General features: G+C 37.3%; 1 protein-coding gene across 3 annotated transcripts in view; it reads left to right on the forward strand.

Moving 5' to 3' along the window:
* COL14A1 (collagen type XIV alpha 1 chain) overlaps nucleotides 1-23,233 on the forward strand; it is a 124,407-nt gene that overhangs the window by 49,831 nt on the left and 51,343 nt on the right. For 2 of the 3 annotated variants that reach the window (XM_075728218.1, XM_075728219.1), the window contains exons 14-25: nucleotides 1,359-1,485; nucleotides 2,566-2,705; nucleotides 6,482-6,614; nucleotides 7,767-7,838; nucleotides 8,639-8,781; nucleotides 12,618-12,747; nucleotides 13,808-13,930; nucleotides 15,356-15,505; nucleotides 16,166-16,282; nucleotides 18,133-18,279; nucleotides 20,618-20,692; nucleotides 22,025-22,164. In XM_075728218.1, the coding sequence (XP_075584333.1) occupies nucleotides 1,359-1,485; nucleotides 2,566-2,705; nucleotides 6,482-6,614; nucleotides 7,767-7,838; nucleotides 8,639-8,781; nucleotides 12,618-12,747; nucleotides 13,808-13,930; nucleotides 15,356-15,505; nucleotides 16,166-16,282; nucleotides 18,133-18,279; nucleotides 20,618-20,692; nucleotides 22,025-22,164 (1,497 nt within the window). Of the gene's footprint in view, nucleotides 1-1,358; nucleotides 1,486-2,565; nucleotides 2,706-6,481; nucleotides 6,615-7,766; nucleotides 7,839-8,638; nucleotides 8,791-12,617; nucleotides 12,748-13,807; nucleotides 13,931-15,355; nucleotides 15,506-16,165; nucleotides 16,283-18,132; nucleotides 18,280-20,617; nucleotides 20,693-22,024; nucleotides 22,165-23,233 lie in introns of all 3 variants that reach the window. The other variant, XM_075728217.1, reaches the window with a different exon arrangement.

Raw genomic sequence — 23,233 nt, forward strand, 5'->3', positions numbered from 1 at the left:
GGTATGGAAATATATTCTTGATTCAGTCCAGATAACAAGTCTTTTAATATATCATACATCATGGACTCAAGTTCATTCAGAAAGACTATCTGAAGGCTTTGCCATATTTTCTTAACATTAATTGCTTTAATTATATATTGAAAAACTCACTTCCTAGAAACAGGATTTGGCTTGAACAGAATGATGATACCAAGATGTTCTAACTTAGACTCTTGCATTTAATAATTTACTTATTCAATATTTAGTTATGCCTTGTTACTAAAGGTGTATAGCAGCATGAATTCTGTGATAGAATGAAAAATGGAATGGAATGATATTAATAGAGAAATATGAAAAACTGCAGAAAACATTTAAAAAAAATAGTTGCAGTAAATGCACCCAATTATTAAAACAGGGCAGATCTCTTATAAAATAAGTTGTCATGGATAACTTAGCCCTCCAAAAACATCTTTAATAGTAGTTATGTGTAATTATGTTCTGGGATATATCTGGCCTTTCATCCATACAAGATGGAATATTCATATTAAACCTGAAGAAACTGTTCCTGAGTTTAGAAGATAGCATACCTGTGGAATGTTTTGTGTCTTTTCTTTCTGCTGGGTCCCGTAAAATTTGAATTAGAAATCACTTGACCTCTTCCTGTTGATTATCCTTAATATAGATAGTATGTCTGTCTGTACTCATCACAATGGTATTTGAACATCTCAGGCTTGTGGTAATATACTTTATAGTGTGAGTGAATTGTTCAGTGGGTTTTTATCTACCTCTTAACTCTTCCTTTATGTCTGTTCAAAGAGCAGGTGGGACTTTTTTGATTGCTTTGCATCAGTAACATTTCCCATGTGGCATTGAGCTAATGTGACACTGAATAGTTGGACTGATAAACTGTCAGTTTATACAGCTTTGAGTTTTATATCCCTGCAAAGTCACGTTAACTGCAGCCTGGATAGAGACCAGATGAAACTGTCATCTTTTCTCTTGACAAATGTTAAACATAATGGTTTATGCAATGATTATCCATGAGAAGGGACTGGATTCAATAGCCCAAAAAGTTCCTTCTCCTTCTGGGTTCCTGAACATGCAGTGCTGATATGTTAGCTACCGAGTTAGGCTTACTAAGGCTGAATTCTCCTTTTCCCTAGTTTCTCATAAACAACATTTTCCTTTTCTCTAGTTTGTCTATGTTAATTGATTTTGTCAGCTTTTATAGCCTTGAATTAATACTTGTTCATGACTGCACAGAATTTCTGTACTAATTACATGACATTCTCTTTCTGTATCATTATTACCCAGCAGAATTTCAGACACTGATATGTAAAGTGTATGATCAATATCTATTGCAAATTATGCTTTTCTAGGTGGAAGTTGGTCGTGTTTCAACACATACTCTAAAAAGTCTGACATCCCTTACAGAGTATACTGTTGCTATTTTCTCCCTGTATGATGAAGGACAATCTGAACCACTTACTGGCAGCTTTACCACAAGTAAGTATTGCTGAACTTTTGAAGGCTATCCAAGAAGAATTTATATACTCTCTTACTTTACTGGAAAGTAAGACGAGTAACAGCAAGTGTCTCTGGTTGTGAATTCAGGTACATGGAATGCTTTCTGTTATTTTCATTGGGGTTTTCGGCTTCTTTGCTCCCTTATTATGGGGCCAATTGCATCCTTACTCATGGGAGTAATCTCTTGACATCATGAAAACATTTGTGTGGATAAGGTTCATTTCTTAAGTCTTTCCACAATCAGCCATTTTAAAGCATCTTTTATTGCAATTAGCTAGTAAAGCGTTTGTCTCCCCAGCTTTCTGAAGCATCATTCAGTGTGATGGCATTTGTCTCTCCAGCTGAAATGTGATGAGTTTTGAATCCTACATTTAACCAGTGAACTACCTAGGCAATCAAGGGTGGAACCTTGTATACATACAGAGAAACTGGAACACCAAAAGGAGAAAATATATGACATTTAAGGCTCCTATAGTCTGTTTAGCACAGTTATAGTTTCTGTAACTGTAGTTCTGCATTAAACAAATGGCTGATGACACTTATTAATGCTTTCCAATGTAACAATGGGGAAGAGAAGGACTTTGAGAGAGGAAAGAGAAACATGAAGTGGAAAAGGAAGGAGAATGTACATGTATGGAACAAGAGGCTGATACATGCAAACTGCACATGGAAATGCACACAGAGTCTCTGGAAAGGGCAGAGATTGGGACTTTGCTTTGAGGTAGAGGAAAAGAGAAGAGTGTAGTGCACAGAGCTCTGAGGAAAGGAGAGGGAGTGAGGGTTGCATGGAGCTCCTTCAGTGGAGAGAGGACAAGCAGGCTTATCCAGCTAGAGCAGATAAAGAGTGTATATTGTACGTGTTCCCCTCCGCCAACTACAAAAACACTTCCCTAAGTACAAATAAGTGTGCAAAGAATCTGTAGTGCCTTTGTTATCTACCTCCCATGTTATATACTTTGTAACAAACTGCAAGTAAAATGATAACAAGCTTGACATTGCCATCTATGCAAGTCTCAGAGAATAATTTACCTCACTTTTCTTTTGCATAATATTTTGCAGAAAGAGTTCCAACTCCCCAGCATTTGGAAATTGATGAAGCATCAACAGATAGTTTTAGGGTCAGCTGGAAGCCCACCTCTTCAGATATTGCTTTTTACAGATTGGCATGGATTCCTTTGGACGGGGGGGAATCTGAAGAGGTGAGTTGCCTTGAGTTGCTGAGGGTGTGAGATGGAAAAGTGAATTCCATTCTGAGGACACTTCTGCTGCAACTTTTGACAATTAAATATGGCCAACTGACTGACAGAAAAATCTGCCCCACTGCAAAGCTCTCTAAACCAAAATCAAACTAATATTCCAGTTTCTTTTTGAAGAGGAAGTGAGGAAAGAAGAGATCCTTTGTGAATAATCAATCTAATCTGTAATGTGCCAACTGCTGTAGAACTAACATTGCTGTTTGATGCTACTTCAGTTTTTAGAGGTTCATGTTCTTCACTTTGCTGTGAAGATGATGATGGTAGCTGAGTGAGAGCAGTGATATCCTCACATAAGGCTCCACATTTGTCTAATATGCTGGCCACAGTAAAATTGCCTGTGAAGCTTTAGTTATGTAATACTACAATGGGAAAAGTTTACTCATAGTTAATTTATTAGATTACTGTGTCCAGTTTTGGGCCCCTCAGTACAAGAAAGACATAGAGTTGCTACAGTGTGTCCAGAGAAGGGCAATGAAGCTGGTAAAGGCTCTGGAGAACAAGTCTTATGAGGAGCAACTGAGGGAACTGGGGTTGTTTAGTCTGGAGAAAAGGAGGCTGAGGGGAGACCTTATCACTCTCTACAACTACCTGAAAGGAGGTTGTAGTGAGGTGGGTGTTGGTCTCTTCTCCCATGTAACTAGTGGTAGGACGAGAGGAAATGGCCTCGAGTTGTGTCAGGGGAGGTTTAGATTGGATATGAGGAAAAATGTCTTCATGGAAGGAGTGGTTAAGCATTGGAACAGGCTGCCCAGAGAGGCGGTGGAGTCACCATCCCTGGAGGTGTTCAACAAATAGGTAGACGTGGCACTTTGGGACATGGTTTAATAGGCATGGTGGTGTTGGGTTGATGGTTGGACTGATGATCTTAGAGGTCCTTTCCAACCTTAATGATTCCTAGCTTTACTTTCATTAAAAAATAATCCAGCCACCAAGCCAGGAAACATGAGATTAATTATTACCCTACCCTTAATTGGTTTAGTGGTAGACTTGGTAGTGTTAGGTTAACGGTTGAACTGAATGATCTTAAAGGTCTTTTCCAACCTAAACGATTCTATGATTCTATTCCTCTTTACAGTTCTTTCTCTTTTTCCCCCTCATGCTGTATTTTTTGCTCTAGGCCTTTATGCGTCTTCTCCACAGTGCCATTTTCATCAGTCTGAATTTTTAAATGATTTTTCATCCCTTTACTTTTTTTATTCCTTATTTATTATTTTCCAAGTAGAAAAAGACATATGCTTTCTCTCCCTTTCCCAATTTTCATCTTTGTAGTCTGCCTCATTTCCTCTTTCCCTTTCTTTCTTTTACTCATTCTTTTGGCTTCTTTTGTACTCCTCAATCTTTAATGACTCTCTCAAACATCTTGTTCTCTTGGCATCAGCGCTGTGAATAGAGGCCACATCCACAAACTGTTCATCTGGGTACAGAACTCAGTGGGGAAGATGGCATTTCCCACCAACCCTAAGTTTCATGCATCATTTTGTCATCTATTAGGGCGAAAAGCGGTCATTCCAGATTAGGTTATGTGGCATTTTTTCTAAATTTAGCTTATCCTGATTCTTTCCTCCCTTTCACCTAGTGAGAGGTAGTCACGCAAGAAAGAAAGAAATTACAGGAGTGAGCAGGGAAAAGAAGGAGTTGGCAGATGAGTGAGTGGACACAGGTCATCCCCTAGCATTTTCTCCTGCAGTAGGTGAACTGATTTGTTTCTGTCTAAGTTCCAATAGTAGCTGTCAGGGAATGCCTTTAAGCCATGTGCATTTTTAAGTGAGATTTATGTGTTCTTTGAGTGTGAGAATAAATGATCAAGAAATATTTCAACTGTTAAGGTTCCACTTGTTCATTGTATTCACTAAGAACCGCTGGAGGCCCTAATATTTTAGTACATTGAAATATTAAAAATGCCCAAGCTGCTTTCTTGTTCTCCTTGCATGACCTCTCTAATGGGGTCAGGCCTAGGATAGCACAATACCTCCAGGCTGTTGCCTCTTTAAGCTTCTTTCCCAGCTAAGTGATCAGTCATGCAGAGAAACGGCATGCACTCCCCTTGTCTTTCTCCCAAGACCCAACTTGCCAATTAGCTGAGTGGGGTCAGGGGGTGGTGGTGAGAATTATACACCTCTCGGCGTACTTCACCCACACTGCTGATGGGTGAGGAGCGTTTAGTGGGGTGTTAGCACTAAAAAGCCAGAATAAATTTGAGTCACCTTTTATTTCTAGGTTACAGTATAGAATGCATGCTGTTATACTCGTGCGCTTGTTACTATTCTTGCTTCTGTTATTTGTCCTCTCCACTTGGAAGTTCAGCATTTTGTGTTCTTTTTTTGTGGTCTTATCTGTGGGCTAAACTAGCAGGGAGTGGAGGTTGATGGAAGTTATGCTTCAGAAAGTATGCCAGTTATGTGTAAGATATTAACTATGTATAGTTCTTTTATAATGATTTGATATACGACTAGAGGCTCTGGAAAATTGGAAAGGAAGGTATTACTTATACCTACTTGGTATATAGCTAAATTCACTCAAGCTTGTTTCTGAAATTTTCCCAAGAAAATCTGTCCCAGAAAGTGTGCAGCGTGGGGTGCCCAATTCATTATTTGATAGTTGTAGAAGGCATGGCCCCAACTCATTTCTTTCTGCTTTTGTTTTCTGTACCTGAGTTCAGAAGGTCTGTGATTATTTTATGGGTCCTTCTTCCCCAGGACCAACTCAGGAAATATCCTGTGGTAATAAAAAGAATAAAGTGTGATTCACTGTTTCTGCTAACTGCTGTAGTAGATTTTATGCAGCATATATCTATTGTTTGATTTCCATGTAAGTCTTATTTTGATTCTGTGTATACAGTGGCCGCCTTTAAAAACTTGCCAGTGTTATCCTAGAGAAAGGATGTTTTATTGTAGTATCTGTGTGTGTAACCTAAAAACTATTCCCAAAACCAGCCAGCCCATTTCACCAGAATTACTGCTCAGGCTCCTTGCATTCTGCTGTACAGTCCCTTTAGCTCCAACTCCTTTCCATCTGTTGATCCCTTCCAATAAAAAAAAAAAAAGAAACACACAAAAATCTGGAGCGAAACCTTCTGCTTACAGTTAACATTGCACATATGAATCTTCTGCTGCTGTCATAGGTAGAAATAAGGAAAATTACTTTTTAAAACATCACACCATATAGCAAACTTCTCATCAGCTCATCTCCTCTAATCCTCAAGTCTGCAGCAAGTGTTCTTTCAAGTTGCATTCAGATGTGTCGAACTGTAACTGGGATTATAATTCTGGTATAGAAGCAGCGTTTTGTAAGGCTGGGGAGACACTGAATACATTTGTCATAACAATGCTTGAATGATAGAAATATGAATGAAAGTTAATCTACTCTATTATGTTTCTTTCATTAGTGGATATTTTGAATTTTAGTGATTTTCAGATGAAATGCATATGGTCAGTTTTAGCAATTAATTAGTTGTGGGTGAAAGTATAAGACCACACATCAGAATAATCAAGCTAGCCACAAAATAATAAATACATTTTAAATATTCTTAACAGTGTTTTTTCTAGATGTACTCTGTGATACTTTTTATTTCAACATAGCCAATAAATTCTTTGGGCAGATCTAAGTGTAGATTTAATTTATTTTAAAGGAGAATCCATTTTCCTTCTTTCATTTCAGTCAATTCATATAAATAAATCAACTGCAGAATTGATTTTCTTTAATCTTACTGTGTTACTTAGGTTGTCATAAATGGAGACACAGACAGTCATGTTATTGAGGGTTTGTTGCCCAACACAGAATATGAAGTTTCTTTGCTGGCAGTTTTTGATGATGAAAGTGAAAGTGAAGTTGTTGCTGTTCTTGGAGCTACATGTAAGACAAACTCTTGATTTTACATTTTAGAGATGTTTAAGTGATTTAAATTTAATGCATATATTTTATATTTAAAATATAACCCATCTTTGGGTAGCTATGATATTGAAGAATGTGGTGGTTTAGCACCAGGGCTTTGCTGACTGTATTTTTTGCTTTTCTTATTTAATATTGTGTCGTAGAAGGCATTGAGTCAAAATGATGGTTTGGCTCCTTGTCTGAGCTGTGGTATTAATAACTTTTGGATCTGGGTAGATATCCTTCCATCCTACACTTCAATATTTAGTCTTTGAACATGGTTTCTTATGAGAAGATATATTAGATTCGGGGGGGGGGGGTGTTAAATGTCTTAAAGTAAATAATTTACAAGAATTTCATTTAAGATGTTTCACATTTACAGTATACCCTTTCCTTTCTTATTTATGTAATTTATACTCACTAGAGGTGAATTCACTCTTGGCTGAAATAGTGGTCCAAAAAGCTTACACAGGCATTCTGTGATATTAACATGGAAGTAACAAAGATAAAACTTGAAAATCACGTACAGTGTATTTTACAGTTTATAATCGAAACAGTGGCCAGCATTTCAGGTAGATTGCTCTATCCATTCTCTTTTTACAGATAGTGACTCGGTTAAGTAAACAACTATATTTTTCACCTGTAAATTCAAAAAGGTATTTGATTCTTAGTAATTTAATTGCAGACATCATCTTGAACCTTCTGTTAAGACAAGAAGCCCTTACACATCCAAATGATGCTGATATTGCCCAGTGCTGCTGAGGGTACTTTCTGGTTTTTGCATGGGCAGAAGTGAAGCGCCCTTAAAAAACTTTCAATTTAATTAATCTGACAACCTTAACAAATGGTCAAAGTGGAAGGCATTATGCATAGTTCAGCCAGAATTGTGGGAAACTATATGCATTCTTATTTAATTGTACAGTTTATAATTATGTGTTATCTGTAGATTTAAGTGCTAATCCTGCAAATATATGTGCCTAAAGTAAAGTAAATGAATAGTTCCCTTGTAGTCTCTGAAATGCCTGAAGTGTGGGGGTGAGCACATAGTTTCATTGTCATAGTTAGAAATACAAGATAAATACTGTAACTTCCATGTCTTGTTGAATTGTTAGTGACCCGCGTACTGTTTTTCAGTTGCATGGACTACCACAATACCTACCACGGTGACTACTACCAGTACCACAACTTCTAAGCCCACCACAGCAGGTAAACAGAGCTGATGTCAACAGTTTAAATGCTGAACGCAAAGAGCTGAGGCTCCCCAGAAGCACACCAGAGCTAGGGGCAGAGAGCTGTGATATTACCAAGGAGCTGATAACCCCCGTTCCTGATGGTCCATGCAGTCAGCACGCTGCCATGGCAGATCTTGTGGAGGTGTAGACCCCAGGCAAGGGACGTGGCTGGTGAAAGGTGCACACTGTGGTGCTCCTGCACCACCCTTCCACGTGTGGCCAGCTTCCTGCGTGTGCCGTGTGTGGGTGAGGAGCCAACCTCTAACACAGCGCAGGGACTCTGAATGATGCTGGCGATACTACAGAGCAATACAGTCTAATTTGGAAAATTCAGCTCTCTCTTCTCTCTCCCTTTATAAATATGAGCTTGGAAACTCTTCAGAATTTTGTTTAGTTTTGAGTGTTCTGTTTATTTTCCCTGGAATTAGAAAACTGGCTTTTGAGAAGCAACGGTTCTGGATTATTTCTCTTCTATAACATTCCAGCTGCAGTGGAGTTTTGATTATTCTAAAACTCTATAAGCTGAGTAATATAAACAAAGCAGATGGGGTAATATATGTTAATGGCAGTATAGGATAATTATTATTTTATTAAATGGTTGAAGTTTTCATGTTGTTAAGCCCAAGTGAACTGAACTGTATGGGTTTACCGCACCATGGATCTGCAGACCCACTGTGACTGCAGTAGAGCTTGCAGCTACTTGGTGATAATTAGCATAATTTTAAATCTAAAAATAGAGTTGAGAAAGTATTAATTACATATCTTTGGCTTTAGTTTTTCGAACAGGAATCAGAAACCTTGTTATAGGTGATGAAACAACCTCAAGTCTGAGGGTGATATGGGACATTTCAGACTACAATGTTCAGCAGTTCAGAGTGACCTATCTCACTGCGAAAGGTGACCGTGCTGAGGAAGCGGTAAGAATGGTCTGTATGGGGTTTGTGAATGGCTTCATAAGCTTGAAAAGTTCGTTTAATGATTGCTAAGGCATGGTCTCTCCTTATGTGAAATTGGGTTGTTGAAATTACCTGTTGAAATTAGCAAAAGATCCATGTTTGGTCTTACTGTGAGATTGAACTTCAAAGTTTTAGTCACACAGCACCTGCTACACTGCAGGCAACAGCAGTCAAATATAAGATCAAGGCCCAGTCACACAGATGTTTAAAGAAGTCACAGTTAAAAGACCAGCTGCCTGTCCTCTTTTTCCTGTACTTTTAAAATTTGTCTAAGTTTTTTATTTGGGTTTTGTTTTGTTTTGGGGATCTTTTACTCCTAGGCCTTTTTGTATCCCAAGATTGTGTTTTAACAACTCTTAAATGTTTGTACAGGACAATCTTAAGTCATTTTTTTTTTTCCTTCAGCAATTTTGCTCCTTCCCTAAAAGTCTCATTTTATGCTAAAGCAATGTAATTAAAGTTCAAATGCAGAGTTTTCATACTGCTTGTTAACCTGTACATGTCACAATAAGGACAGCACTTCTTAATCTAAGTGCCTAAGAATAGTTGTTATTTTTCTTATACCGTGTGATGATCAAAATTAAAATTCTTACACAAAAAAAATTTCTGGTGCTCAAGATTTTGGAAAACATGAGTACTACATGTACTCATTTGTGTGTATAGCAAATACTAAAAAAAGAATCTCTAGCTGTATTATTTTTAAGATTTCATGATTTTTGAGATAATTTCAGAATTCTGGGAGGCCAAGTGCCTTTTTTTTTTTTTTTTTTAATTGGGGAAATCTTAGTATTGCAGTGCTTGGTTTCCACAAAAACTAAGTTGTAAAATTTTGAGGTAGCTTTATGTAGACACATTTAAGAGATTAAATTGTATAGTTCGAGGTTATTTTCTTAGTAAATAGCTCAGAATGCAAAAATAGTCCCCATATCATTCTCCTTCTGTGTCCATCATGTGAGTCATTTCTGTTCATAGAACAGTTATATCAAAAATATGGGATATTCTTTTTGATGTCTAGCAGCTGACATTTTTAGCCCTATATCAGACTATATCCATAAAAAATATTAAAAGGAGTTAGTTGAATATCTTATTTCTAGAAAAATATGAATTGGTCTTTTTTCATTTTGGTTTCGTTCATCATTTATGAGACCTTGGTAGAAAATTACTTTTTAGCCATCTCTTTCAACTATAATCTGAAAATGAACTTTCAATGTAGTGGTCTCCTTTTGGACTGGAAAACATGCTTTATGAATTTACCTCAACTATGTGATAGTACAGTGTATAATACGGTGGCAAACTTGCACAGCATAATGGCGCAAATTGTACTGTTCTGCTGACAAAAACCCAAAGTTTCTGAAATTCAGATCCTAGATCTACTGTTTCAGCTCTGGCAAGCTTAATCAAATTCAGTTGGATGATAAAAATGTAGTTCTGTTTTAGTATTCAACAACTATTATTTTAAAAGGAAATTAAAACTGTAGGAAAGGTATTAAAATTCTGGCTATCAGAAGGATATTAGAGTTGACTCAAAATCTCATTGAAGAAAACTATAAAATTGTAAGATTAGGTAGGTGTCTTGGCTCTAATTCTGCTAATTATTTAATTTTAAGTACACTCCCGAGTCTTAATATCTTTGGTCACAATTCAGCAAACAGATTAACCATGTGTTTCATCTTTGAAATTAATCACCTGCATAAATACTTTACTGAATAAGGAATGACATAAGATTATACTTAAAATTAAGCACATTTTAACCGGAAGGAATGTATTTTATCATGTGGCTTCAAGCACCTGAGAGGTGCAACACGCATGTCAATAAAATGACACAGATGTTCAATTTTTAGGGGAGTGTTCATATGTTTAAGTACATTTCTTAAGCAGAACCCAAAAGCTTTGTGGAATTTGGGCTTAAATATACTATAGTGTGACAATGCTGTGGTGCATGCTTAAGTTTTTTGGCTTTGATTTTAGTGATACAAATTTCAGTTACTCCTCCCTTTCCATAAAAATATTAATAAGCTTTTTAATCCTTGATGCAATTGGCTGAAAATCAGGGACTAGAAAATGTAATAGAATACTTTTCACTACAGAAGCGTCAAGCCCTAAATTGCGTGTATGTTCTTGGGTGTGCTGTACATACTGTAAGGTTCACATTTTTTTTCTTCCTTAAAGCCAAGAATGTTTCTCACTGCTGAAAACTATATTGTTCTGTAGAAGAGCTCTGATGTGCACATGTGGAAAACTGAGTGTTCTCACTGCTTGCATACCCTCTCTTAAAAAACCAAAAAAGTTGGTTGTTCTTTTTTCACAAACTTGGTTTGTGTCTTTTGAGTGTATGTATGGAAGTGTTTAGCATGGGAATCTTTCATGCACATGTATTTAGATGGTTTTGTCCAGTTTTGATCAATGAATGAAGTACTTTTTTGACAAGCCTCAACACCTGAGTGTACTAGATTAATTTCTTTCTGTGTATCACTTGCCAAAATTAGAAGTAGTTTGAATGTATCCTGGAGCGTTAAAACTGGTGAGAGCTTTCTTGTCTGAGTATATGCTTCAGAAAATTTTTCTCTGCCATCATCACACGCATCAGTCTTCTTTGAAACAACAAAACACCTTTAGACTCAGTTTCTGCTTTTTCCGCTTGAGTTTAAAGGGCTTGTAGGTGTCTCAACTTCTTGCCAAATACGTGCAGTTGCTGGCTCAGGTGACAGATACACACAATGGACATGGGCCAGGGATGGTCCAAAATATGAGGTTGGACCTTGGGACTGTTGCTTCCAACAATGTGGCTTCAGAGCACAGGTTTGGTGCCGGAAACATAGGATTGGTTTCTCTTTCTTACCATGTCCGCTCCATGTGCTAGGTGGCTCCCATCCAGGCTTTGGAGGCTCTCTGAGATTAAAATTTTACTGACAAGTTAAAAGATTGCAAGACTGTACTTGTGAGGCTTTACCACCACTATTGTGATAGTAGTTTTTGAGGGTCTGGCTAAGATACAGTAATCTCTTGAAGAGTTTCAGAAATAGCTGCTTATGGGGAAACTTTGTACTGTATTAAAAGAAGCAGCGCTTAATTCAGTGTTTTGAAACATTTGCTCTGTCACACCCAAAACTACCTGGAGGGATTTCTACAGCTTCTCTACTTCTACCAGATTTCCTGGTTGGACTTCTGCTGCAGATGTTTCCATGTTTCGTGGCAGTTTGGGATCCTCCACTATTTGTGGGATGTACTCCTACTTCCTTTCCTAAATGGCTACCTTAATTTCCTCGTCCCCAGATTATATGCAGATGAGACAAACATGTTTTATTCCTGCTTGCTCAGTTCATGCTTCCTGATCTCCTGAATTAATTTTCCTTCCTCCTAGGGAAGGAGGATTTTCTGTCCCCAAAGAACATAACAATCAACCTTTATTAATGGACATAGCTTTGGACAGTCATATTTGTGTCAGGAATAAATACAATAAGAGGATTTATTTTGTCTGTACAGTAAAATTGTTTAAGTACTAACCATCCATATAGTACCAGTGGTTTATGGAGCTGTAGTGGCTCACAGGTTTAATACAAAACTGTGTTATCCCATAGGTACATTCTCCTTTTTATTTTACTCAGGTATAACTAGTAAATCTGTTAAAAAGGTGGATAATTTAAGTACTTTATTTTACCATAGAGCATCAGAAATATTTAAAAAAGCTAGCTGTACAGCAATACTAGTGGAACATGGTGTCAGGGATCATGTAAGATATAAAAAGGTTTTGGCCCTAGTCATTAAGCTTGATTGTTTCTGTTTTTCTGACCATCCAGGTAATGGTGCCTGGGAGACAAAACACTCTTCTGCTTCAGCCTCTGCTGTCTGATACAGAATACAAAGTTACCGTCACTCCAATCTATTCTGATGGGGAAGGAGTCAGTGTCTCAGCTCCTGGCAAAACTTGTAAGTACAAACTTTCTGCCTGTCTTTGGCCAGGATATGTATGAAGAAAGGCTTACTCTTTTGGCCTTTTTTCCTTGGCTGTAGTAATATATTTTAGTATAAATGGGGGCTTATTTTTCATGACTTATATGACTTGAGCTTTATATTAATCTCAGTTCATTGATTTATAAACAATGGGTTGCTTCTAATTGACAAATTGTATTTTATATTCAAACACTGTGAGTTTGCAGAAACTTGTTGAGTAATAAAGCTGATAAATCCTTGATAGATAGCCCACCAGTGACAAGCCAACTAATGCAGAAAAAGAAGTAAACAATGCCTGCTGGGATAGTATCAAACCAACCATTGTACTGTTAGATTTTCTTTTGTGTGAGATCATTACTTCCTAAAGGTCATTAGAAATGCTGCTGAACTTTCCATAAAAGTGATTGCATTATCTCTAGAGTTCTGACCAAGTACCAAAAGATTACTCAGCTGTAACTTAAGTTCCGTCTCTACTGTATATTGGTAAAAAAATCATCTCATTGTGCACTGCTAGTCATGATAGTATAATTTTATTGAATTATTCTCCTAATTTACATAATTTCTGCGTAAATTGAAGTGCTATTTGTGCAGACACTTAAATCACTTGTAAATCATTCCTTTGATTCCATTTGAAAGCTTTAAGAGTTCACAAGAGCATGCTTTATGCATTAAAAACTTTAGTGCTCTTGGATTGAAAGAAACTATATAAATAAAAGATAATTATCTCTGAATTGTCTTACATTTTTAAAAAAATGTAGGGGCAAAGTTGGGAATTAATTTGAAAATTCATTGTTTGTTGAACAAAGTTTGTAATTAATCCTTGGTATAACTTGGTATAACTTTCTTAAAGATATCAACATTAATCCACTGATGTGTAGTGCCAAGGATGAATTTGATTAAAGGCTTTCATCCTGGCAATTGGACCTGTAAATCTGAGAGTACTGGGTAGTGCACTGTTTTCATGTGCATGTCTTGAGTTTTATGCATGTGCTTGTATGAGATAAGCTTGTAAAAGCTCAGTTTGGTTTCCTTTTAGTACCCCTGTCTGCTCCTAGAAATTTGCGTGTCTCAGATGAATGGTACAACAGATTACGTATCAGTTGGGATGCCCCACCATCACCAACAATGGGTTACAGGATTGTCTACAAACCTATCAACAGTGAGTTTTTAAACTGGCAGGTTTTTTTGTCATTTGTTTTTGGCTGTACGATGTCTTGACATGATCTTTTGCTGAATTTTGGACTTAAATCTAACAGTTGCAATTACAGCCTTGAAAGTGCTGTTAACTTAGGTGTCTCAGGTTTTGAATATGAAAGTTTCATAGTCACAGAATGATGCAGGTTGGAAGGGATCTCTGGAGATTATCTGGTCCAACTTCCTGATCAAAACAGGGCCAGCTTGGAACAGGTTTCGCTGGACCTTGTCCAGTCGAGTTTGTAATATCTCCAAGGATGGAGATTTCAAAACCTCTCTAAGCATCTGTTCCAGTTTTTTACTACCCTCACTGTGAAATTGTCTTTCTAATATCAAAATTTCCCATGTTGCAAATTTTGTGTATTTTCTCTTACCACCTTCCTGTTTGCCTCAGAAGAGATTCTGTTTCCATCTTCTCTACCTCCTTCCATTAGGTAGGTGTAGGCAGCAGTAAGATTCCCCCTTAGATTTCCCATCTTAAGGCTGATCAAAGCCAACTCTTTCAGGCTGTCCTTTTATGTCATTTTACCATGACTCTTTCTATTTATTTCAGAGACTACCTTTGCTCTCTTCCTGTTCCTCTGTTCCGTGTTCTCCTATTCTTCAACTTTCTTCCCCTCACAATACAAAGTTTTAGTTTCCTTGACTTTTACTCCCATTCTACACCTCCCAAATACTTGACATTTTATTAATTCCCATTTTGTCTGTGCTGCATCCTTTGCCCACCTGCACATTGCAGCTAGACAAGGCACCCAAGCTCCTTCAAATTTCTTTAGAAAAACACGGTCCTCTATTGAGAGTGAAACACAAATGTGTGACCATTAAGGGACTAAAATACTGTCCAAAGACCATACTGTTGCCTGGTTTCTGAAGTGTATCCAGAAAAAACTAAGAGAGTTGACAAAGGAACTGTTTGCAGTTCTGATTTGGGAAAGTTTTATTCTTTTCTATTTTCATTATCATTTTTGCACAGTGTTAAATGATGCTGTTGTATAAGAACCCCTTAGGCAATGTATTGCTGGCTGGCATCTGCCATCCCCCCAGTTGCTCCTGGCACACCATCAAACTGAGGAGATCTTTGGCTGCCTATTTAGGGCAGTAGTAAGTCACTGAAGCAGAACAAAAGGGTCTTAACAGATGCCAGTGTCTAGCCCTGCCCTAATGAATCCCACTGCTGAATTTCCCAAGTGTGCGCTGTGGCTTCTACCCATGCAGGGACTGAGCAGAGTGTCTTTGGTTTTGTGTATGGTAAAAAAAAAAAAAAAAAGCAAAAAAATAGCAGTAACTTTAGGAGCATATGTAATTTGGGATGTGTCTTAAGATTTGTTTTAACTACCTGCTAATTCAATGGATGAGCAAATGATTTTCTAATTTATTTCATTTTTTGCAGTTCCTGGTCCTGCATTGGAGACCTTTGTAGGGGATGATATTAATACCATTCTCATTCTAAATCTCTTCAGTGGAACGGAGTACAGTGTTAAAGTATTTGCTTCATACTCAACAGGCTTCAGTGATGCCCTAACAGGCGTAGCCAAAACCTGTAAGAATGATTTCATGCTGTTCAGATCTCTACAGGCTGTTTTTCACTATAACTACAGCTTTGTGCAGCTCCCTGAATAAATTTTCCTGTGGAAGACTTTCTCAGTTGTGTGCAAATTGTTTTCCTGAAATGAAAGTGTCTTTTTTAATCAGACTATATCAGGCTTTAAAATAATCTGCTGGATTTTAGCAAGACAGGGGTCATAAAGCAGATGATGTTATTTATCAGCAAAATATATTTGCCTAGCAGTAGACATAAATCTCCTTAATGGGAAGTCTATTTAGTCTTTTTTCTCCTAGCTCCATATATATAATATGATTTAGTCTTTATATATCTAAAGCTCAATTTTAAATTAGATTTTGACAGAAATATTGCTGTTATAATGATATTTCTATACTTATTTGTAGTAACTGAATTTTTAGCAGTGTTTGTTATTTAGTCTTAGCTAAATTGACTTTAAGTTCCAAACTTTTGGTCTAAAGAGTCACTTTTTTTTTTTCCTTCCTGTTTTGGATTTTCTTGACATCATTTTTATAAGCAGCTTTTGAAATTATTTGTTAAAAAGGAATTGGCAGAAGTGTTTCACCATAAATCTTTTGTCATTTTTCTTGTATGTCTTATTAGAGGTGTAAATCTAATTTTTTCGTATTTAATTTTCAGTGTACCTGGGTGTAACAAATTTGGATTCCTATCAAGTCCGCATGACTAGTCTCTGTGCTCAGTGGCAGCTTCACAGACATGCTACTGCATACAGGGTAGTTATAGAATCGCTTGTGGGTAAGTTACTAAATCATTCCATATACAGCTACAGCCTAACCCAGAGAATTGAATTGTGTAAATTAAGAAATTGTGTGCAGTTGGACCTGTAGACTGGCTCCTGAAATACTGGAAATGATGGACAGAAGAGAGTTTTGTATGCATTGAAAGTTTCAGCAGTAGAAGTAGCATTCCTGACCTTTTATATCAAACAGGGGTTGATAACCTGCCCTTCTTATGGGAGGGAGTTTTGTCTGTCAGTAGAAGATAGGTGATTACCTGCGTTTTTCACTGGTGTGAGGGACAGAAGATGGATAAAGGATGGGATAAAGGATGAACTGAATACGTCTAAGATTGTAAATAAACCATCAGTGATAGGTCTGATTAGGATGGACATAGGAGGAGCATAGAAGGGTAGGGAAAGATCTGACTGAATCCTGACCATGCTCACAGAGTGGGAACAGCAGCTGGTTTTGTCTGTCATCATTCCATTGATTGTTAATTATAGCTTGTAGTAATGTTACTCATCTAGATAAACATGAGATATTTTTATATGGCAACACATGGTGTCTTGATGCTTTTAGCAGTGACTGTGTAGAAGGTGAATTACAGCCTCTTCCATCTCACTGATTCTCAGGTGTAGCCAGAAGAGGTTATGCAGAAATCACTATTTGTGCAGACTAACTCTCAAGTCAGTGATCTTTTGAATGGTGACAAATTAAAAGCTTGGATAACTTGAGAGAAGTGCAGTTAATAACATTTAATGGGATCTATCAGAGGTATCATGAAAAATAATACTAATTTTGTTGCAAACAAATAATGACCTTTCTATGGAATGGCAAATGGATGGTGATACAGTTTATTTGAAGGTCTGAAACACAGACAAGCTGTTCAGAAAGCAGAGATCTTGGCTGGCACAAGACAGCATAGATTTCCTTCTCATCTGGGAGCTAGCCAACATTCTGCTTTCATCATATAGAACTGCCAGAATTGCTTTAACTGAGCCAAAAGAGTCTAAATATGAACAGAACGAGCTAAAGAGTGAACAATTGCTTCTTATTAACATCTATCATGAAGAGTTTTGATTGTCAGATTGGGTGTGTGTCTCGTTCAGGCAGTGATTAATTATTTTTATACAAATGTAACACCTCCTGATAAGCATCAGGTGTTTTTTTCCTTGGCAGTGAATGACTGTTTGGCATTTTTTGTATATACTCTTTAAAATGTAAGATCAGTTGCTTGTATTTCAATTCTTTCTGCTACAGATTATGAATTGTGCTGAAGGTTTTCTTATTATTAAAGTAAGCCTTATGCTATTTCTAGTACCTAGCCTTTTTCCATTGCCAACATGTTTTCCAATTCAGAATTTAGCAGAATTAATTTCGGACCCCTGTAAATACCATTCCTTCACGTTGTTAAGTGGTTACTAGTGGAAGCTGGAATACAATATCTAGTTCAGTCTCTCTTGCAATTACTAAGCACATTACAGACTCTGAGAACCAGAGTCATAGACAAAGGATGCTGTAGAATTACATAATGCAACAATTCCTCATTAGACTGATAATTTAGGACCAGATCCAAAGCCCATTGATGACAGTGTTAGTGATTTTTATTAACTTCAGTGCATGGGGTGAAATTCGTCTTTTTTCCTGCAGATGTCTGACACATTCCTCAGCTCCTACTTAATATGAAGGATGAAATGTTACAGAGACCTCTGCACAGAGGTGAATTTCCAGAAATAAGGCAGCATGTAGTTTATTGATGTCAACCACTTGTCATTCATCTGCTGTCATGTCCCCTTCTTATTTCAGACTTAAATTATTCAGTAAAACAGTAAAGAAATGTTTGAATGGTTTCTTTTATAATTCCAGACGGGAAAAAGCGAGAAGTAAATCTTGGTGGAGGGACGCCTAGACATTGTTTCTTTGAGCTGATGCCTGGAACCGAATATAAAATCAGTGTTCATACACAGCTTCAGGAGATAGAGGGCCCTGCTGTAAGCATCATGGAGACAACATGTGAGTAAAATAGATTAGAGTTCAGCCAGCACTGGTAATGCTTGATTGCTTCTCATGTTTTGCCCTTTGCCCACAGATGTGGTATTCCTCTGAAGTTTCCTTTAGCTGAGGTTTAAATTTTTCAACTGCAGAGGTTGACAACAGAGGTGCAGGTGCAGGATTCTTACATCGCTGCTGTGTATTACTTGTGAAGTCACATTCACCAACTGTATTGGACTTATTAATAAGAATGAAACAGGGAAGATGGTTTAGCTTTCTTCATAAAAAGTCCCACTAGGGGATACTCTGAAAATTTGTGACTTTGGAAAAAAAAAATCCAGAAGAATGAAGCAAACAGAGAAAGTTTTGTATCCTGCAGCTCTTGTTATTTAGTAAAATTTTACCAGTGTCTGAGTAATTTACAGATAAATGGGACCTTGGTACCCAATCTATTTATGTATTTTAAAACAAACAAACCAACCAACCTTTTTATTATTATTCTCAATAACACAAGACAGGCAAAAGAACGCCTCACAGCTGTTTATGAAAGCAAGATCCTTCTCTCATGAGTTCAAAGTACTGCAAAACAAAATACAGGATGAACAGAGTGAATATTTTTCTTATATTTATATATATTTAGATATTTTTATCTTTCTTTCTTTGAGCCCACTTTCAATCTCAGTGACACCCTTCTTCTCATACTATATTTACTATACACCACAATGCTGTTACTCTTCTCTCAAGGTAGATAATGTTTACAATTTTCCTCTGCAATTGAACCCTCCCACGCTTATGGTTTCACATAGGAAAAATTTGCACAGGTGCATGACTCCTGAGTTGTTCAGGGCTCATTCTCAGAGCAATGAGGAACAAGCTAAGCTTCTCCTACTTTTTGGAGGAATGCATTTTGTGTGCTCTGCAGTTCAGGCAGTTAGGAGACATAAGGAAGAACACACCTTGGCCTACCTATCCATTTGAGAAAGATGGTTTGTGATGCAGACAAATTACTGTATCATCTCAGAAGAAAACACTCCTCAGGGTGACCTGTACCTCTCTGGTGCTTAGAGAGCAGCCTTTCAAGTCACCTTACTGCAGTTGTGACCCTTTCTAAATGGGTCTGGTCCTAGTCTGTCTGTGGACATGGAGGTCCTGGGCTTTAGTTTCTTGTAGGTGTTTCAGAGTCTTGGCCCTTTCTCTTGTTGAAGCCGATGGGAAAACCCACATCAGTTGCAGTGGGAGTCAACATAGATGTGGACATGAGGCTTGTAATGAATCCTGTTTGCACTAATCTTTTCCAAAGATAGGTACCTTTTCTGAAGTTTTTTTATCTAACTCTATCCATTGTCTATAAACTTAACATATATTATAGCAAATAACAAGTGTAGTCTTACTTGAAGGAATGATGTTCTGTCACCTGTGGCTTGTTATGCTAATTGCGTTGCAAAAAAAATTGGAAAAAATGCCCTTGAACAAAAGCAGAAGCTTTCCTCAGATACAGTTGTGGAAGTCAACATATGTGCATGTTACCTCTGAGAATTCATCCAAAACTGCACTGAAAGGCACTAAATAGAGTTCTTGCATTCAGCAAAGCTGTCAATCAGTGATCATGTATTCAGGCAGGTTTCTGGGAGGTTGGCATTCCAAAGCTTATTTTCAGGAGAAGGATGAGACATTTTCAGAAACTCTGTATAACAACCTTACTAGAAGTTGCTGCAAGCAACAAAGCCACAGTCCTGTAGAGTTGTGGTCGGAACTGCATTTCTAGCTGGAAACATAACAAGGTCTTCCACCAAATTCAGGAAAATCTTGATCAGGGCAGGCCGTGATCTGCTCTCCAAGTGCAGGCACTGGCTTGCTTTTGCTTTTTTTTTTTTTTTTTTTTTTTTGCATCTCTTCGTATTTTGGATTGTAGGACTAATATCTTCCTCCTTCCAGTGTGGGTAGAGACCTACTTTCTGTTGACTAAGGACTGGTTATGGTCAGAAAGGAAAAGGACACTGACCTTTTACAAAATGAATTATGGATACTAGGTCAAGGATAGGGCTGCCACATGGTCTACTACACTGGGGAGACCCAAAAAGGGGCAGTTCCAGTAGTAGTTCAGTTGTATTGTTGTATCATTCACACTGAAATGCATCCATTTATTGCTCTGTAATAGTACTATCGTTTTTTGGGTGGTCAGTAGAGGAGGATATTATATGCACATGCTCACCTACATTTCTCTCCAGTTGCATAACTAGTTGATTAGAGATAATGAATTTTAAATGTGGAGATGAGTAGAAAAATGCTGTGTTTAATATAGATAAAATATATTGGGCTATTTAAGCATTTTTTAATATTCCTTCCTTTTATTCTCCAGTACCATTTCCAACTCAACCACCAACAACACCTTCAACACCATCTCCACCACCTACAATCCCTCCTGCAAAAGAGGGTAAGTGCTACATGTGTGGGTTTATAATAATTTTAAAGTGTTGATGCAATGTTTTTCTGCTTCTGATGCTATTTTAGACCTGTGGGGATCAGATTTCAAAATGCATTTGCTACAGTGACTCTGTAAGGTAGCTGGCTTAAATTTAATGAGCCAAAAATCTGACATCATTATTGTATTGTTGAAATTTGCAGGAAGGAGGGTTAATATGTGTGAGATTTTCCTTTTCCAGAATTCCTAAACCATACATATTTGCAACTGAAGCAGATATCCTAGGGTAATTAAACTTCTAAAGCAGCATGATTTTTAAAAATATGTCCACTTTAGGTAATGAGAAAAGTGTTGGCCATCTCCAGTCTCTTCTTTCTTTAAATGTAGACTTCCTTCTGTTTATCATTTGAACATGTAGTGTTTTGTACAGAGTCTCTTAAATATTTCTGTGAAGGGAGCATTATTGGAAACTGAGGATCAAATCCGTCATCTTGAAGTCAGTGGACCAAACTGTCATATAGTGATTGAGAATTTAATCCATAAGTACAGGAAAAGAAAGACATTGTGTGTGTGTTTTAGAACTGCATAGCAGCAGATTTTTTTTTAATCCAAGGAGTAATCAACAGAAAATGAGAAATATGGGTACATATCTTCTTATCCCATTTTCTGGATTTAGATAAACATTTTTCTTCAAGATGAAATATGTTGAAAAACAGCTTTGCTTTGAGACTGTTTGTTTCTGACCCCAAGCAATAGACTTCTGTAGAGCATTGAAGGTTCACAGTTCTCATGAAAGAGTGAGCAACTTGTGTGAGCAGGTGTACAGCTCTGCAGGCCATTTTGCCTAAGAACATGCTGGAATAAGATGAGATGGAGGAAACCTGCATTGGTCCTAAATAGTGCAGTTAAAGGGGTAAGCATTAGGTACTACAGAGCTTAGGGTAACTTTTTGACTGGACTAGTTTCCCACTGGGAACCTCCACAGTCAAGATTCTCTCATCTTGCTTGCTGTGTCACGCTAGGAGTCTGGGATTCTATAAGTTCATGTGTGACTTTACTTACAACCTAAATAAAAATGGTTAGCCAGATTTTAAAGAGCCATTATGGCCTTGAAGTGCATTCTGTGATAGGATCTGTCAGTGCAGACCATTCACTCCTTGCAGAGCTCAACTGGTTCTACACCTGCACTGAAGTCAATGCCAGCAGGTCTGTTTGCTAAAACATTGTTAACTAACTTTAAACAAGGGCTTTTCATGACAGTTGCATTTTCTCAAGTGATTTATGAGATTTCATGAGGAGTTGAGGCATTGCTCTAATTCCAAAATACTCACTTTTCTTTCTCAGTGTGCAAAGCAGCCAAAGCTGACCTGGCGTTCCTGGTGGATGGGTCATGGAGTATTGGAGATGAAAATTTCAATAAAATAATTAGCTTTCTCTATAGCACTGTTGGAGCTTTGGATAAGATTGGTCCTGATGGAACGCAGGTAATCAACATGTAGGGAGACGGAGGGCGCATGGATTTGACAGGGTATTTTAGAATAGCACCAGAAGTGAAATGAATCAAAAAGTAACTGACATCATTTCACAGTTCTTTTGAAAATATGAACTGCTTTAGGACAGCATTTTTTTTCAATACCTTCTTTTATACACACCATATGGTGAAATTCATGATATGAATTTTGCTAGCATGAAGGCTAAGTATCATTTCAGTCTCCTCTAAATAATTCTAATGAGATTTAAGTTGTGTTAATGTTTTTGGTATTGGTTCTTACTGCGGTGTTTATTTCTAAATAAGCTAAAAATGGCATTGATAAGGAAAATTAAAGGTTCATTTGTTTAAAATTGCATGCTTTACAGAATCGACAGTGCTTGAAATAAAATATAGTATTTACTATGATTATTCTATTTATGTATTTGTTTAGAGAGATGCTTGAATCTGCTCCAGAAAAGATTACTGGCAAATATATTACTGTTTTAAGTGTTACCTGTGTAATATACAGTTTGGGATAGCATTGAAAATTATTTTTAACTTGTCCAAACCCTAAAAAATGCTCAGTTTTTACTGTTTCTTGCTATACAACTATTTTCTCAGAATATAGTCCATGGTGCTTCAGAAACTTATGCACAAACTTAAGCTTAAGCATGTGAATAGCTCCTTTTAAATCGGGGACACCACTTATAGAATATGAAGTTCAATAAATGTTTTGTGAGTTGTAGGGGTTTAGTGTATAGTATTGAAATATAGTGTCTGGACTCATGTAGCATCATATTTGGGAGAGGCAGTATTTCAGAACATGTTCTTGCATCTTTCTATTACTTGTGTCAGTATTGCTCCCTAACTCAAGTTACTTATGTGCAGCTGTTAATTCGTGGAGACTGAATAAAGTCCCTGCAGTTCTGTGTACGAGTAACCGTACATGTGTGAGGAGCTGTTAACAAGGATTTTGCTTTTGGGCTCGATTGAGAGTGCTTTTGCCAAAGTGGGTATTACTTTTCTCATCCTGTTTGGTGCAAAATGAAACCAGAAAGTGTTAGGTGGTTGGCAAAGCTACA

Source organism: Pelecanus crispus, chromosome 2 (assembly GCF_030463565.1).
Source record: "Pelecanus crispus isolate bPelCri1 chromosome 2, bPelCri1.pri, whole genome shotgun sequence".
Taxonomy (NCBI): Eukaryota; Metazoa; Chordata; class Aves; order Pelecaniformes; family Pelecanidae; genus Pelecanus; species Pelecanus crispus.